Source organism: Elephantulus edwardii, unplaced genomic scaffold (genome assembly GCF_000299155.1).
Source record: "Elephantulus edwardii isolate Elephantulus edwardi_28Jun2011 unplaced genomic scaffold, EleEdw1.0 scaffold00113, whole genome shotgun sequence".
NCBI lineage: Eukaryota > Metazoa > Chordata > Mammalia > Macroscelidea > Macroscelididae > Elephantulus > Elephantulus edwardii.
In genome coordinates this window covers 6,758,933-6,776,240 of record NW_006399863.1, presented here as the reverse complement: position 1 = coordinate 6,776,240, position 17,308 = coordinate 6,758,933, and the positions used below count along the sequence as shown (strand labels likewise).

Genomic DNA, 17,308 nt, shown 5'->3' with positions numbered 1-17,308 from the left:
GATGCATCCCTGGCGTACACCCTTCCCAATTTTGAACCATGCAATGTTACCCTGCTCTGTTCTGACTACTGCCTCTTGATCCAAGTACAGGTTTCGCATTAGCACAGTTAAATGTTCTGGGATTCCCATTATATTATATATTGCTTTACATCCAAAAGTCATAAATGTTGTGTTTCATTTATATATTGTGTTTCCTGCATTCCTCCATTCACACGGTGCTTCACATTATCATTCCCATGTTGTTTTTAGTGCCATCTAGTCACCTATGACTCATAGCAATCCTATGTACAACAGCCCTAAACCCTGCTCTATCCTGTGCGAATCTCACTGTCTCTGACACACCTACCCCATTACCTCAGTGACAGAATCAGTCCATCTCATAGAAGGTCTTCCTCTCCTGTGCTGTCCTTCCACTCTCCTAAGCATGGTGTCCCTCTCTAAAGACTGGTCCCTCCTTACAACATGTCCAAAGTATGTCAAATGGAGCTTCAGAATCCTTGCCTCCAAGGAACAGCCTAATTTAACCCTCTCTCTCCATGATAAACTTAGTCATTCTTCTAGTAGTCCATGGTGTATATTCAATACTCCAACACTATAATTCAAAGGCATCAATTCTTCTATTCTTCTTTGTCATTGTCCAGCTCTCTGACACATAGCACATGATTGCAAAGATATCAGGCACACCTTCGTCTCCAGAATGACATCATTGCTCTTAAGTACTTTGTAGAGGTCCCTAACAGCAGACTTTCCAACCACAATATGTCTTTTAATTTCCTGGCTGCTGATGCCAAGAGTGTTGACTATGGAGCCAAGCAGACTAAAGCTGTGAACATTCTCAGTCTCTTCACCATCCATCCTGATGCTGCTAATTGGCCCAGTGGTGAGAATCTTTGTTTTCTTGATATTGAGCCTCAATCCATATTGAAGGCTGCAGTCCTAGACCCTCTGAAGCAAACACTTCAGGTCCTCCTCAGTTTCAGCAAGCAGGGTTATGTCATCTGCATAATGCAGATTGTTGGTGAATCTTCCTCCAATCCTGATGCCATATTTCTCCTCATACAGCCCAGCTTCCTCGATAATATGTTCTACATAGAGGTTGAAAAGGTATGGAGATAGGACACATCCCTGGTATACATACACCCTTCCCAATTTTGAACCATGCAGTGTCTCCTTGCTCTGTTCTGATGACTGCCTCCTGGTCCAAGTATAGGTTTTGCATTAGCACAATCAAGTGTTCTGGGATTCTCATTCTTCTCGGAATCAGCCACAGTTTGTTGTGATCCACACAGTCAAATGCCTTTGCATAATCAGTGAAACACAGACATTCCTCTGGCACTCCCTGCTTTCAGCCAAGATCCATCTGACATTAGCTACAGTAGCCCTAGTACCATGACCCCTTCTAAACCTAGCCTACGCTTCTGGTAGCTCTCTGTTGATGTGCTGTTCCAGTCGATTTTGGGTAATCTTCATCAGAATCTTGCTTGCATATTTTCTTGTTTGATCATTTCCACACTCTGTTGGATCACAATTCTTTGGAATGGGAACAAATATAGATCTCTTCCAGTCAGTTTGCCAACTGGTTATCCTCCAGATTTCTTGACACAACTTGGTGAGCACATCTACAGCAGCATCTGTTAGTTGAAATATGTCAATTGATATACCATCTATTCCTGGGGCCTTATTGTTTGCTATTTTTTTTCAAAGCAGCTTGAACTTCTTCATCACCATAGGCTCTTGCTCTTATGTTGTTTCATGGAATTCTTCTGTGTCTGTCAATTCCTTTCAGTACAAATGACTCTGTATACTCTTTCCATCTTCTTTTAATGCTTCCTGGATCATTTCATATTCTGCCCAAAGCATCCTTAAGTATTGCATCTTGAAGTTTGAATTTGCTCTTCTGTTCCTTGAGCTTAAGAAATGCTGAGCAAGTTCGGCCCTTTTGATTTTCTGACTCCAGCTCCTTGCACATTTCATTGTAATATTTTACTTTGTCTTCCCGCACTGCTGCATCATTATTTCATCTAAAAGTCGTAAATGTTGTGTTTCATTTATATACATTGTGTTTCATGCATTCCTCCATTCATACTGTGTTTCACATTATCATTCCCATACATTGTGTTTTATAAAATTAATCACCATTGATCCATATTCCATTCCATCATTACACCACCTTTTCTGGTTCCCACTGCAACTTTCCTAATTCCTTCACCACTTCACTGGCCACCAGACTCGGCTGCCTGGAGGTTTTCTACCTCCCCATCCTCAGCCCTCCTACCTCTCCTTCGCTCTTTATACTTTAGTACACATCTTATTAGTAATCCTTCTATTTCTTACAATAATGCTCTTACACAATTTTGTCCTTATGAGACTGACTTAGTTCATTCAGCATATGCTCTCCAACCTCTCCCATGTTATATGGTATTTTCCAAAATCTTTACTCCTGAGTGCTGCATAATATTCCATCATGTGACAATACCATAATTTCTCAATCCATTCATGTGTTGATGGACATTTTGGCTGTTTCCATTTTCTTGCTATTGTCAGTGATGCTGCTATGAGCATCATGTAGAAATCTCTGTGTCTCGGTTTCATTTTCCTTGGGGTATATTCCTAGCAGTGGAGTATCTGGGTTCTGTGGCATTTCTATGCTCAGCTTTTTAAGGAAATGCCAAACTGCCTTCCTGAGCGGTTGTGCCAGTGACCACACCCCTTCCCCAAACAAGAAGCTGTACACATTCCTTGCTGTCAGTAGGATTCAGTAGCCCTCACGAACAGAGTAGAACAGCCCCGTGGGGTTTGGTAGGCTGTAAATTTTAGAGGAGCCAGTGGCATCATCTGCTGCCGGGCAGTTGATGGACTTAACTGCCAGCTTTGAAGTTAACAGCCTGACACTTAACCCAGTTGGCAAAGCACATGTTCCTAAATAATCATTAAGGAACGGAACCACTGTGAGTCATTTGAAAATATTTTTAAAAGGCTTAATCGTTTTGCAGAAAATTAAATAAAGGCACTAAATATACGAGTTGTAGTTCTGTTGAGTATTTATGATTAAATCCCAAGCCAGCAAAAGTTGTGTGTTTTTTGTGTTTTGTTTTTTTTAAAATACTTCTTTTAAAAGGAAAGAAAGACAAAGAATGTGGAGAAAAAGTGCTGGCATAGAACATCTCAGGATTTCCTGGTTTCCAGCCAACCCAGTCCAGGAACACACATCATTTCAAGGCTGCCCGTCATGCCTTGTTACTGCTTTCTCTATTACAGTTGCTATGTGCTGTCAAGCCAGACCAACTCATAGCTGACCCTCCAGTGGGCTTTCAGAGGCTTTAAATGGTACGAGAAGAGATTACCTCCCTTCTTACCTAAGAACAGCTGGTAGATTTGAACTGCATGCCTTTGGGGTGACAGTGCAAATCCCTACCACTTGGCCGCCAGAGCTCCCTATATTCTCTATAGTAACTTCATTCTCAAGAAAGCCCTCTCCATATTGTGACAGTGGGAGCCACCAGAAAGCCCAGGCTCACCTCTCACCACCTTAGTGTGAGGGAAGGGAAGCTCTTTCTGCAGATAAGTCCAGGATAGAGGCTTAATTGGCTTGGTGTGGGTTTTGAAGTCAATGTAAGCCAGGCACTGTGGCCTAGAGACGTGCCCACCTCTCCTGAATGCACAAATCGTATGCCCACCTTCATTCCGGGATGATCTCACCTTCACTAGAAAACCAGCTCTACCAAGATTATTAAGGGATACTTGGGCAGTCTGGAAAGGACAGTGAAGGCATCGTGCAGCACGGGTGGTACATGCACGCACAGTTTCCTAATGGAGGTCTAGTCTCTGGCTTTCTCATATACTTGCTAAGGGAAGCAGAGATAAAGGTGGAATTGGGGTTAGTGTCCTGAAGTTTGGCATTCTTGGGTGACTCAAAGAGTTAAGTGCTCAACTACTAACCAAAAAATTTTTCATTCAAACCAGCATAGAAGTCACTCAGCAGAAAAGGCTGGTGATCTGCGTCTATAAGCCAGAAAATTCTGTGGAGCACAATTCCATTCTCCAATGCATAGGGCTGCCATGACCAAATCAATGGTGTCTAGTTGTTTGGGTTGTTGGATGTTGCAGTTTGGGGTTCAGTAATAGAATTCTCACCTTTCATGAGATATACTGGGCATCAGTTCCTGGCCAGCACACCTCATGGCTCCTTGTCCCACTGCCCTTTGGGCTCGCCACCTTGTGAACAGCTAATACTCCACACCATGCATGGTGTTTGCCCATAGCCTTCAATCTCTTAGCTCTTCAAAAGCTCGCTGACTTTTCCTTTTCTCACCCAAATTAGTTGATCTGCTACCTTCCTGTTTTATATTCTAGAGGTGCTCACCTAGTCAGTAAAGTCCCAAATGGAAAGTGTTTCAGACCCATATTCGGGTGAGCAAGCATTGTGGGGCAGCATTCCTAAAATGAAATTCCAGCAGTAGTCTGCTCAAGCACTGCTCATTCCTCCCTAAAATGAAATTATATGAAATTGCTGGAATCCAGTGGTTCATGGACCAGCATGTTAGCAAATCTCTCTTTTCCTCACTCTAGAATTGCCAAGTTTCCTGATTGTCTTTGGTACAGAGAATTGTGTTTATTTGAGCGATTACCCAGAAAATGAAGACAGATCTGTAAGCACTGTTAGAATTGACGTGTTCTCTGCTGATTCCACTTTTGCCAAACGCTGTCCTTAAAAAGCCAGGAAAGTCTTACGTCCTGCTTGTGAACCACTCCCCCAGTAGAGACAGGATTGTAATTACCTGACACCATTGTCGTCAACAAACATTTCCTGCCAGCCAACAGTTTGTAGAAGAGCAACCTCCGGAATTCCTGAATGGGTCTCCTTCATTTCAAGGGAATGAGGTATTAGCCAATGGTGTACAAGGAGCCTGCATTTTCCTCAAAGTCAAGTGACATTCTGGAAGAGTACAACTGTGTATGAGGAATTTGTTCTATGCCTGCCATGGTATTTTTTAATGTTACTCATTTCAAGCTCTCGTGGTAAGGAACTGTGTTGTGATTCCAAAGGCATGCAGTTCAAATCCACCAGCTGCTTCACAGGACAAAATGGGTAGTCCCCTCTCATGCAATTTAACTGCCTCTGAAAATACTGGAGGGTCAGTTGTGGGTTGGTTCCAACTTGATAGTATACAACATCTTTTCAGTCCAACTTTTCTGTAGAAATACTATTGTTTCCTCTTTTGTGCAAGTGAGGGAAACAAAGCCATACGGTCTTCACCATCTAACAAAGTGTTGGGCAGTTTTCTGAGTGTGAATGTACCTTTGGGTTCAGGATTTTGGATTTTCCTCACATTTCTTTAGCAGGTGTTGAAATAATAAGAACCTTAGCAATACAGAATTGGGGAAGACAGGGTGTTGGTTCGAGGTACCCTTCCCCATCCTAGCTATATGAACTTACTTAAATCACCACTTAATTTGTTCTTTAACTTTAGGTGCTGTTGAGTTGGCTTGGGCTTATGGCAACTTTACAGGTCAGAGTAGAACTAGCCTAATAGAGTGTTCTAGGCTGTTACATTCACAGAAGCTGGAGAGCTAGGTCTTCTCCCATGGATCCTCTGGTTGGGTTAAACATGTCCCATCTTTCCATCCAATCTTTCCTGGTGCCACCTGAGATCATTCATTCACTTGTTAGAGCTCAGTTTCTCATATGTACAGTGAGCCACAAATACGTCACAACTACAGAATTAAGGCACTGAACGGCAGATGTGTGCTTGGGGAAGAAGGAAGCACATTTGGCTGTATATTTGACTCCTCATGGTTTGCACGTAGTAGGTATTCAGCTAATGCGTATTGAGTAAATTAATAAAAGAGTACTTTTGGGGGGAGCCAAAAGATGAACTACCCCACCCCTAACAAGAGGAGGTGGTGGTGGTTGTTGTTGTGTGCCTTCGAGTCAGAACCGACTCATAACTGACCCACACAGGAAGAGATTGCCCATTCTTCTCCCGTGGAGCGGAGCAGTTGCTAAGTTCAACTCTCATGCCTTTTATGTTACAGTGCAGATTCTTAGCACTAGGCCACCTGAGACCTAGCTTTTGTGCTAGCCAAGAAACTGGAAATGTTCTGTCATTAAAGGCAGACAGTGGGCTGCATAAACTCCTTGAGTACATTGTAGCTCTCAGAAATGGTTCTTTCTAAAATGGGGTAAAAATCAGCACTGCAAGTCCGAAGGCACATAGTTCAAATCTGCCAGCCACTCCATAGGAGAAATATGGGCGATCTCCTTCAGGGCAATTACTGCCTCTGAAAACCTGTTTGAGGGTCAGTTCTGACTTGATGGTACATAACAACAAAGTGGAATTGGAGGACATTGACACAGAGCACTGGTCGCACAGTGGTTAAGTTCACAGTCTGCTAGATGAAAAGTTGGTGGTTTGAATCCACTTAACCACTGTGTGGGAGAAAGACCTAACAATCTGTTTATATAAAGATTACATTCAAGGGGCGTCTCAGTTCTGTCACTTGAGGTTGTCATGAGACAGCATTGGCAGCACCCAACAACAGTGGAGACCCAAGAAAGATGGCCCTGGCCCTAGTTCCTCAGGGAACAGTTTTGAATCTCAGCATTAATACCTCCCCTATCACTTCTCTCTGCAAGATGCCCACAGATCCTGTGACCTTGTTCCTGCTCTGCTTGGCCCAAGCCCCGCTCTCACGAGGGCCCAAGCTTTCTTGCACACACTAACTTTCCATAACAGGATCCAACTGCTAATCTGCTATCGTTTACAGCGGCTTCTGAGGGAACCACTTCCCTTCCTCTTCATCTGGAGTGGATCTGATGTCATAAAACTGACCGTGAACGTCTGCTAACTGGAAACCTAAGAGAGGGGCGTGGAAGTGCCACTGACCAGGCGAGGGAGGAGGGGGCACTTTAAAGGAGAGGCTGCCTTCCAGGGAGGGGGCTGCTCCCAGATGCTGTGGGTTTTTGTGAGGTGAACTGCAGGGGAAACATGTGGTCCTGTTTGGTCCCCCTGCTCCCCTCATCAGGTCTCTCCCTCCTAGCTTCCCTGGGGACCAGTTTTAGACCTGCCTGCTCCAACCAATCAACAAGGATGTCTGCCTTCATACCCAGTGTGACTTGAGCACCTGTCTCCATAGTAGCCAAACTGTGTTAGGGCCTGCAAGCCCTTTGACTGACAGTGCATCTCTCACCAATTGAATCAAAATGCCCATCTAATGGCGAAAGCAAATACCATACAAATAAGAGAGTGTGAGAGAGAGAGAGAGAGAGAGAGAGAGAGTGTGTGTGTGTGTGTGAGAGTGAGTGTATTTTCCAGTTTGTAACCACATCTTGTGAAACTTGCAAAGGGCTGCTTATCCTTAACCTGCAGTAGAGGGCAGACTTTCCTACATTATAAACGCCCAGCAACTAGTAGGCAAGGCCTCATGTCCCAAGAACATCCTGTGAGGTTTTTCCTAATCATAAAGGGGGGCTTGTGCAGGGGCTATTTCAAGAGAAAGGAAAAAAAAGCCTGATAACCACTCCCTTCCCTTATGAATGTGCTCATCACATTCTTTTACTGATAAAAATGCCCTAATTTAGGCAGTTGAGTTTGGCCCCGACTCCCGAGGGCTCACCCCTCTGGGGAAGGCAGTCGTGTGCTGTGGCCACTGTGGTAGACATGAGAATGTTCTGTGCATCTGACACAGTGCTATCAGGGGGCAGAGCCTGACAGAGGAAATGTTTTCTAGCCATGAAATGCAGAGTAGTTTTGAAGAAGGTGGTGAGGGAACAGTAAAGCAAAAGAGGGAGGAAATGAGAGTTTTTGTAAACGTATTTTGTTAATAATAACCTTTGAGTTGGAAGCTACTTGTACTTGACCGTAATTGACCCAACAACAGGTCTCCAGAGGCTGTAAAATGCATGGGAGATTGCCCAGTTTTTTCCTGCACAGCAGCTGGTGGATTTGAACAAGATACCTTTAGGTTGGCAGCACAAACTTACTAAGAGAGGAGGAAAGTCCCCACCAAAAAAACACAAATATACCATCGAAGGGAGAAGGAAACCTCCAGCTGCAGGCATCACGGGATGTTCCAGTGGCCCAGCGGCTGGCAGTGATGCTGCTCACACTTCTCTGCGGTGTGACTCCCCCAGCAGCCCTGCAGGAGGAAGTTGGGCAGGCTCCTCCCCTGTGACTTACAGCCTCTGAAAACCTGCCAGAGGGGCAGCGAGAAGCTGGTCCTGCCTCAGTGGCAATGAGAGAAATGCATCTAAAATGAAGAGCTCGTTTTACCTTCCCCTTAGTTTCAAAGCACATGGTTAGAACACGTATGACCTTAGCACTCCGGCCATTGACGCCTTGACCCACCACCCTGCTGGGCTTCTCATTGATGTGTCCCCTCATGGTCCAGCTCCTGCAATGCAGCACAGGACCTAGGGGAATCTGACTACTTACCTGAGCTGCTGACCTCATGGGGTCTTCTTGTTCTCTTTCCCCCCACTAGTATGAAGAAGGGAAAAAGCGAAGGAAACCGAACTACAGTAGCGTTGACCTCTCGGAGGTCGAGTGGGAAGACAGAGATGATGTGGTAAGTGATTTGTCATCAAGCTTCATGGGGAACTCTGGACATAGATGCTGTCCCCGAAGCTGGCCAAGAGCCCACCCAGGGGGACACCTGCCTACAAGCAGGATGCAGAGACACAGTCCCTTTTACCACCTGTAGGGTTTGTAACTCTCCCACCAGGTGGACCAGTTACAGATAGGCCCACCACCCACCAGCTTTGCACTGTCTGCTGAAAAAGTCCCCCGCCCCTGTCCTCCAGCAGCCCCTGGTCCTTCCATGGACCAGCTGCCTTCTCAGTGCTTCCAGTGGACCCAGCATCCTCCATGGTGAGAAAGTCAGATCGGAGAGGCTTGGGCCGCTACAAAGTCAGGCTGCCTGGAGACCGTGCAGGTCCATTCCTCAGCCTGCAGCGCTTAGCTGTCGGGACACGCCAGAGCGATTTTCTGAGCCACCCAGTGAGTTCCACTTCGCGTCCCTCCCACTGGTTGGCCCACTTTCCATCCTCCCCATCTGTATGCTTCTCTGGGTCTGCAGTGCCCAGCACGCTCACACGTACATACCACACAGACGCACCTTCCCGCTGTGCTGGATCAGGCGCTTTCCCTGTGTCCACGGCTTAACCTGGCAGGTGTTTTTGTTAGTTCCTCAAGAAATCAGATCTTTTAGGCCTGGCTGCCTTTGTGTGAATCCAAGCTGACTGGCCCTAATTAAATTGTAACTTCCCAGATGTCCCTGTCTGGGTCCTGTCGTTGAAGTTGTTCTGATGATGCCTTTGTGCCTAAGTCACTTTCCTCTGTCTGCATCCTCCCTGATCTGTCTGGGGTGTTTGCTTAAGTTTCACCAGCGCATTACTTCCATCCCTCTCTCTTCTGCTGACTGGTGGGGTTTGGAGTGGCTCTGTCTGACACCCCCAGGCAGGGCTCTCACACCTTGTCGAAAGGTAACTGAGAGCAGGCTGCTTCGTGCAGCTTTTCTGCGCTCCCCTGGCTCTGCTCCGTGGCCTGACTGAGCAGCATACATCATTGATTCTCTTCCTCTCCTGTAAATTGCCACAGACAGATCTGGTTTAGAATTTAGCCAGTTTCCCTCTTCGTCTGTGCTGAGTCTACTTAAATCCAGGTTTAGGCAAAATAGTTTGACTGTTTGATAAAGGCGAGTTCCCTGTTCTGCCCACCTTTTCCCACGTGTGGCAGTACCATGTCACCTAAGCTCAGGAACCTGGTAGACCTTTGTGCCTTCTTGTGTGAACAGTGTCTACCCAGCTCCTTTGAATCTGGTTCTTTTGAGTGTCCTGTGCTTAGGAGCCAGGGTGTAGTAAGGAGCCCTAGTGGCACAGTGGGTTGCATATTGACAGCTAACAGGAAGGCCGGAGATTTAAGTCCATCAGCTGCTCCGTGGATGAAAGATGAGACCATCTACTCCCATTATTAACACTGAGTCTCAGAAACCTGATGAAAGACTGTAATGTGCTGAAATCCACTTGACAACAAGTAGTTGGTTTGCTTTGGGGTTTGGTAGCATAGTGGTTAAAACTATTGGCTGCTAAACTTAAGATCAACAGTTCCAACCTATCAGCTGCTCTTGAGGAAAAAAGATGAGGTACTGTATTTGGATAAAGACAAATAGCCTGTAAAGCTCTCTGGACAGTTCTGTTTGACCCTAGTGGGCCACTGGGCATCAGAATCAGCTCCACAGCAGAAAAGGGGGCACCTTCCATTCATACCATACATGCCTAGACCTTTAAAGCCCCTTTCTACCAAATAACAGCACAAACCAGTCATGAAAAGCATAAAAACCGCTTGAGAGAATACCTGAAGCCAGGCTTCAAATCTAGCTTTGTAGTTTGATGGCTGTTCACTGGATAAGCAATTAACTCGTCTGCACCTCAGTTTTGTTTGTTTCCCCACCCCTAGTAAAATGATAATGGCACTAACAGAACCTACCACATAGAGATAATCCCTCAAAGAGCTTTAACATTCATCTATTGAAAGACATAAAGGAGTTTACATCATTATGTGGACATGGGAAACATTCTGTGAATGGTCGATCTTTCTGGTATTATTTTCATCATTATTAGCAACCCCGGAGTGGCTATCTCATTAACAAATATCCCCAAGATTTACAGTTACTTATGTCTCTTGGGTCTGTGAAAACGTGCATTTCATTGTTTCACTTCCTCTTCCAACCTCACTTTCTCAGTGGCTTTTCCTATTTATTTCATATGCCATTGAACCTTTATGGTTTTGTTCCTAGAAGGCTTTATGTTTGCCATGAACATGGTTCCCCATCCTTCTATCATTTCCATTCCGTTAATGCAGGACACAAACTGGAAGCACGTCCTTTGTCAACAGTAGCTGACACTGTCTTTTGTACACTAACTTCAAGAGAGTTCGTACTTGGCTCGTTCTAATCAGACCCCTCACCCAGGTTCATTTCCATGCACCGACCTCTATTTTTCCTTATCATGGGTTTTTGCTGTTGTGTGTACCATTGAGTCAAAACCGGCCCATAGCTGACCCCCCAGTGAGATTTCAGAGACAGTAAATGACACAGGATAAGAGTGTCCATCTTTCTCCTGAGGAGCAACTGATGGATTTGAACTGCATACCTTTGCCTTGGCAGCTCAGTTCCTTCCCAGTAAGCCACCAAAGCTCCTGGATAATGCTTTAGGAGGTATTTTTTATTTCTTTGTCTCATTTCCCCTTTCTTGGCACATATCCTAGCCCCGTGTGTTTGCTTTCTTCCTTTGTGAGCCTCACAGGGCAGGGTTGGGGATGTCCACCCTGAGTCCCCACATCAACAATCCAGCTCAGTGATTTTGTTCTCTGTGAAGTTGGTCTCTGGTTATATCTTTGATTTGGGTCTCTTGGGAGCCTGGGAAGCTGAGGAGATTTCAAAAGAAGATTACCTTCACCGTCCACATATTTGACTTAAGAAAACCCCACCCTCTGTTTCTCTCTGGGAGATTTGCACCCTACTAATGAGATAATTCTGGAATCTGTAGAAAGCATCTTGGTGAAATCTGCAGAAAATCCCACAGGCCCAGATGCTGCCAATTGAGGTTTCCTTGAAAGTATCAGAGGGGCAAGGTTCAGATCAAGATCGGTGACTGGCCCAGTGAGCAAATTACCCTGAGGAAGAGACACCATGAGCCTTCCCAGCTGCAGAAAACTTCTTGGAACTACTTTCCTTGGACGACTAGATTCTTGCTGCATTTTATAACCACATTTACAACATAGATGCTCTGTGCGCTTCCAAAAAATTGGTGTGAGGTCACTTGTACTGTTGCAACATATGCAAAGTAGACTGACTAAAATTAAAATAAGGAGGTGAAAAAACAATTCAGAAACTACTCAGAGAGGGATCACCGGCCGGCCTGGCCGGACTTGGTTATTTCATCAAAAGTGCACCAAGGAAGGCATTCCTCGTGAGGCCTGCGAACCAGGAGGGGGTTATGTGAGACACACAGCCCCGTTAGCCTGCCAGGGAAGAGCGCTGCTGAGAAGAGCAAAATACCTTTGGAAAATACTGTTTGTCTTCCGATTTCTAAATTCCCAGAGACAGCTGGAAGGATTAAGGATGATTTTTGTTTTCTTCCTATTACCAGGAGCGCTCTGATGATGTAATCTCTAGCAAGTTGCACTGCTTCCAGTCTTAAAGGCTGCATGTCTCTGACCCTTCAAATCCCCAGCAAGTCCACGGGGGAAAGGTGGCCCATCTCTCCTCGTTGGGATTTCTAGCCCTGTAAACCCAGAGCGTGGTTGCTGTGATAAAAAGCTGACTTACTGGCAGTACCCTTTAGGATCGATTGTGTTTACTATTTCCTTCTTGCCGCTGTCAACATGATTCTAAACAGAACGAAAATGTATGGATATGAGAGTAATTACTGTATTTTGAACTTCTTGTATTTATTCGGTTCTGTGTAGGTGCTGTGTTGTTGTTAGGTGTCGTTGAGTCTAGTATGACTCATAGCAACCCCATGAGCAAAAGATCTGAACCCTGCTCTATCCTGTGCCACCCTTACGCTTGCCCACACATAAGAGCCTGTTGCGGCAGTCACCTTGTCAGTCCACCTGGTCGAGGGTCTCTCCTTCTCCAGTCCTCCACCCTTCCCACCATCATGTCTCTCTCCAAGGAATAGCACTTCCTAACAACATGCCCAAAGTATGTGAGGGGAAACCTCATTATTCTTGCCTCCAAAGAGCACTCCAGCTGCACCCTCTCCAAGACATATTTGTCCACTTGACCGTCCACGGGATGTTTAGAGCTCTTCTCTAACGCCACAGCTCAAAGGCATCATTTCTTCTTCTGTCATCCTGATTCACCATCCGGCCTTCAGATGCATAGCAAGTGATTGGAAATAAGGATGAATTCTGGCTCAGTTATCAAGTGCTGCTTTAACAGAAATCCCGCAAGTATTTAAGAAGCAGGAATTTATTCTTCCACAGTTTAGGGGTCTAACACTCATTGTCATTAAGTGGAAACCAGTTCATAGCTGACAACTGATGGGCTTGCCTGAAGCTGTAAATCACACAGGAGGAGTTGCCAGTCTTACTCGTGAGTTCAAACTGCCGGGGAGGTACCGCTGTTGGGTGAACAGTACAACTCCCTGTGGACCAAGCGCCAGAGCCGCCAAATAAGTATTTGTCTTGATGTTGTTGTTGCAGATACCGCTTCATCAGAGTCTAGCTCAAGATCAACCACAGCTCTTTCTGTTGCCGTGTAAGCCGTTTCACGACAGTTCTCCAATCAACTCTCATGTCTTTTCTGTGACTCTAAGGAAAGTTTTCCCCGAGCTCTCAAGTCTCTCTTCCCAGGGCGCATTTCTGGGACCTTTGGCTGTTTAGTTTATTTCTTCAGGGTCTCTACCTCATTCTTGAGCCTTAGTCCCCAAAGAGCCCACCCTGAGAACCCAGCCCTTGGAATGGAGAAAGAGGATTTTCCCATCTAGGTCTTTTCTCATCTCTGGGTTCAGTGCGTGCTTGCCAACAGCAGCCCTGTCAGCTCCGTGTGCTCCCTTTCCCTTTCAGAATCACGCGTCATTAGGGGCGTGAGTGTGCACCCTGGGGAAGATGACTCATTCTCTGATGTGGACATGAAGCCACCAGTTAGAAGAACAAGCGTTTAGTATGCAATTATACACAAAAGCTAAGGTGACGGCTGCGACTCTGGACAGAACTGCCTTAACGAGCTTTAACACAGGGAGGTAAAGGTGGCAGGTTTATAAGGGACTGAAGTGTGGCCACAGGTAGGAGTAACATGGTAGTTAGGACTGTGGATGCTTTGGGCAAGTCATCGAAATGATTTCAGCTTCTGAGTTGTAGATGAAAGGGCTGGAGTCCTCAGAAGGTCTAGAAAAGCCCATGGAAACCTCTAGTGCTGGACACGGGGGAAATACCGCGGTTCCTGAGCACCGGGAACCCTGACCTTTATGACTGTTTGTTGTGTACCGTCGAGTTGTAACCGATCCGTGGCTGACCCTCTGGTGGGTTTTCAGAGGCAGTTCATCTGTCTCATGGGAGGAGATTGCCCATCCTTCTGCGGAGCAGCTGGTGGATTCAAACCATGTACCTTTGGGATTGTGGCACAGCTTCTTGCCACTAGGCCACCAGTACTCCCTGATCTTTATGACCAGATTCCAAATTTCATCTTTAGATCAGTGAGGGGAGGTGGTGGTCTTATCTTTTATCATATTGACCACATTGCTTTAACATCCCTCTGCATGATCACACTGAAGGCAGGGGTTTGCAAGTGCATCATAAATACTTAACTTACTTTACTTTGGGAAACGAAGTTTATAAGTGAGAGCTCTGGTGGCCTGGTGATAAGAAGCTGTGCCACAATCCCACAGGCTCACAGCTCAAATCCACCAGCTGCTCCACAGGAGAAGGCTGGGAAGTCTCCTCCCATGCGATGAGCTGCCTCTGAAGACCCGCTGGAGGATCAGCCCCGGGTTGGTTCAGACTCAGCAGGACAAAGATGGGACAGTCCACTCCAGTAAAGATTGACCGCCCTGGAAACGCTGTGGGGAGTAGGAGTTGGAACTGACTGGAGAGCAGTGGATTGTTGTTTGACGTGATAATCTACCATTTGAGTACACAGAAGGTCACTTTAAACGTGCCTTCTGTCGTCGTCTTCTATTTTCAAGGAGCACTTTGTTAAAGTGCCCATCTGTCAACCCCCAGTTGGTGGTTCAAACCCACCAGCGGCTGCACAGAAAGGACACGTGACAGTTGCTTCTGTTGAGAGTCTTGGAAGCTCGTGGGGCAGTCCTGCTGCCATTTCCATTGCTGTGAGTCAGAATCAGCCTGACAGCAATGGGCTTGGGGTTTTGGTTTGGCCATTTTCGTCTTTCTTCCCCTTCGCTGTTGTAAGCAGAGGTGGTGGCAAGTTCAGGAGCTGTCCAGATGAGTTGAGCAGCTCGTCTCTGCCGTTATCCACGGAGCTGTGACCAGGGCTGCTGGCACTTACTGTTCCCAATGCTCTTACTTCTGTTCTGGGCGCCTCTGCTGGCGTCTTGGAGCCTTGTTCCTGAGGGTGGTGGGGCTGCCGATGTGTTTGTCTGGGTGTTTTTGAACCGGCTCGTCTTCTACTCAAGTGCCAGAATCAACATGGCAATGTGACACTTCTAGGATGGTACATCCTCAGAGCGCTGTGTTCTTGAAGGGGCAGACTAATGGCAAGACCACCATGTCCTTCATCCGGCAGTAAGGACAGAAAACCGCCTTCCCATCAGCACAGACACAGAACCCAGCGCACAGGGAAGAGCCGACTGGGAAGTTACAACCTCAGATGCTGGTGTGGTCAGTTTTAAAACTTTTTTCTTTGAATTTTTTTTTTCTTAAAAAAAACCACATACGTACAACAAAAACCAACCCAGGAATACCAATATGTTATTTTTATATTAATGTTACAAAATATTTAATTTTGTCCAAGTGTTTCCTCTCTTGATTTGAGAAGCAGATGTTATGGGAATGGGTTTGCAGGGCTGCCTGTGTGTCTGAAGCAAGCTTCTTGACATTTTGTTTCTGTTTGCTACCTGTAATTTGGAGCCACTGATGGTACTTGAGAAGGTGATCTTGAGGACTTTAAGGGATCCGGGTGCCTGGCACATTGTAGTTGTTGCTTTCGTGTGGTATGGTGTCAGTCCGAGTCACAGTAGAATGATCTCACAGGGTTCTCTGAGCTGTGATCTTTTGAGTTGTAGATCCCCGGAGTGACAGGTGGACTCGAACTCCCAATCTTTTAGTTATCAGTCAAGTGCTTAACTATTGCGCCACCAGAGCTCCTCAGAACATAGTAAGAGCTTTGTACAAGGTCTCACACTATTGTTGGTATGAAATAAGAACCTGGGGAACAAAGCTTTGACAGCACCTGTCAGGGTCACCGGGGCTGGGAAGCCTCACTCAGGAACACTTTTGACAGGATGAATGAAAGATGAAGAAATTAAGCCACAGAGAGGTCACAGGACAGCTGGGCTGTGTTAGTGACAGTACTCAGACCTTGCCGTCCTGCCTGGGTTACCTCTCTTAAGAGCAATGATTTTTAAATAGGGGAGAGGGGGGGCAGTAACTAGAGGAGCTTGCCACACAGTCCACTTGCTAGTTCATACACAGTGATTAAAGCCAATGAGATAGATTATGATAGGAAAGACAAGACCAGAGGGAATCAGCAAAAAAAGAATATTTCTTATGTGACTCAGTCAGAAGAAGCGTTTGAAAAAACGCAGGATTAGAGCATGAATGTCCATGTCAAGCAAACTAGAGTTTTCATCTTGACCCTTTAAGTTCTTGGATGAGGCGTGAAGCAACTTGAAGGCAAAGAGGATGGCAGTGAGCATGATGACGGTGATGGAGGATGGCTAACCATTGAGTGCATAGGGTGGACCAAGCATTTTCTAAATGTTGCCTTATTCATCCTCCCTGAGCTCCGCAGTCTGAGGGGTCCAGGTGCCCGGTGGGTAAGGAGTTGCACTGCCACCCCACAGGCAGGCTATTAGAAGCCACACGCTGCTCCTCAGAAGAAAGGTGGGCAGTCTCTTGCTGTGTTGTTTATAGCGTCTGCCAACCCACTCAAGGATCCACTGTGAGTTGGTTCTGACTCTATGTTATTTAACAAGCACAGCAGATGTTGTGGGGATGGCGTGAGTTCACACAGGATTTGTTCTGTTGTATATAAGGTTATTTCGAGTCAGAGCAATCTGACTCAACCCCTGACAACAATGGATACTATCATTCATCCTCTTTTGCACAAGAGAGAACTGAGGCACAGAGTGGATCATTTATTTGTTCAAGGTCAAAAAATTCTGCCTGTTAGTTTCTGCAGTGCTACCCTGCCTCACAAGTAGTTGTTGAACATCAGCAACCTACTTTCACTGCCGTTGCAGGAAGGGGGAAAGACTGGACTGACCATCTAAGCGGCTGTCTCCACTGTTGAACCTGGCCTTGGACCCTGCCAGGCCCCGTGCTGAGTGTCCTGTAGGACCGGGAGCTCAGGGCAGAGCGCAGAGGCATGGCAAGGCTTACCTAATCTCTGACTTGCCTGGGGAATGTGAGAGGGGAAGGTCCCAAATGGCTTCAGGCAGGCACCAGAGAGAGGAAAAATGAAAACCATGTTAAAGATAAATCGAGCTGTTCTTAAAAGTTAGAAAGTAGACTTAATTAGGACCAGCTCTTCCCATCCAAAACCACAAAAGTTAAAATGGGAAAATATTTCCAGAAATGCCCATTATGTGTTGTTAAAAAATATCTAGAGTAAAATATAT

General features: G+C 46.0%; 1 protein-coding gene across 1 annotated transcript in view; it reads left to right on the top strand.

Annotated features, from left to right (window-relative positions):
• The window catches only part of CACNA2D3 (calcium channel, voltage-dependent, alpha 2/delta subunit 3), a 1,138,585-nt gene that overhangs the window by 887,090 nt on the left and 234,187 nt on the right, over positions 1–17,308 (top strand). Inside the window, exon 18 of the mRNA XM_006892223.1 lies at positions 8,485–8,568. Within this exon, the coding sequence (XP_006892285.1) occupies positions 8,485–8,568 (84 nt within the window). The remainder of the gene's footprint in view (positions 1–8,484; positions 8,569–17,308) is intronic.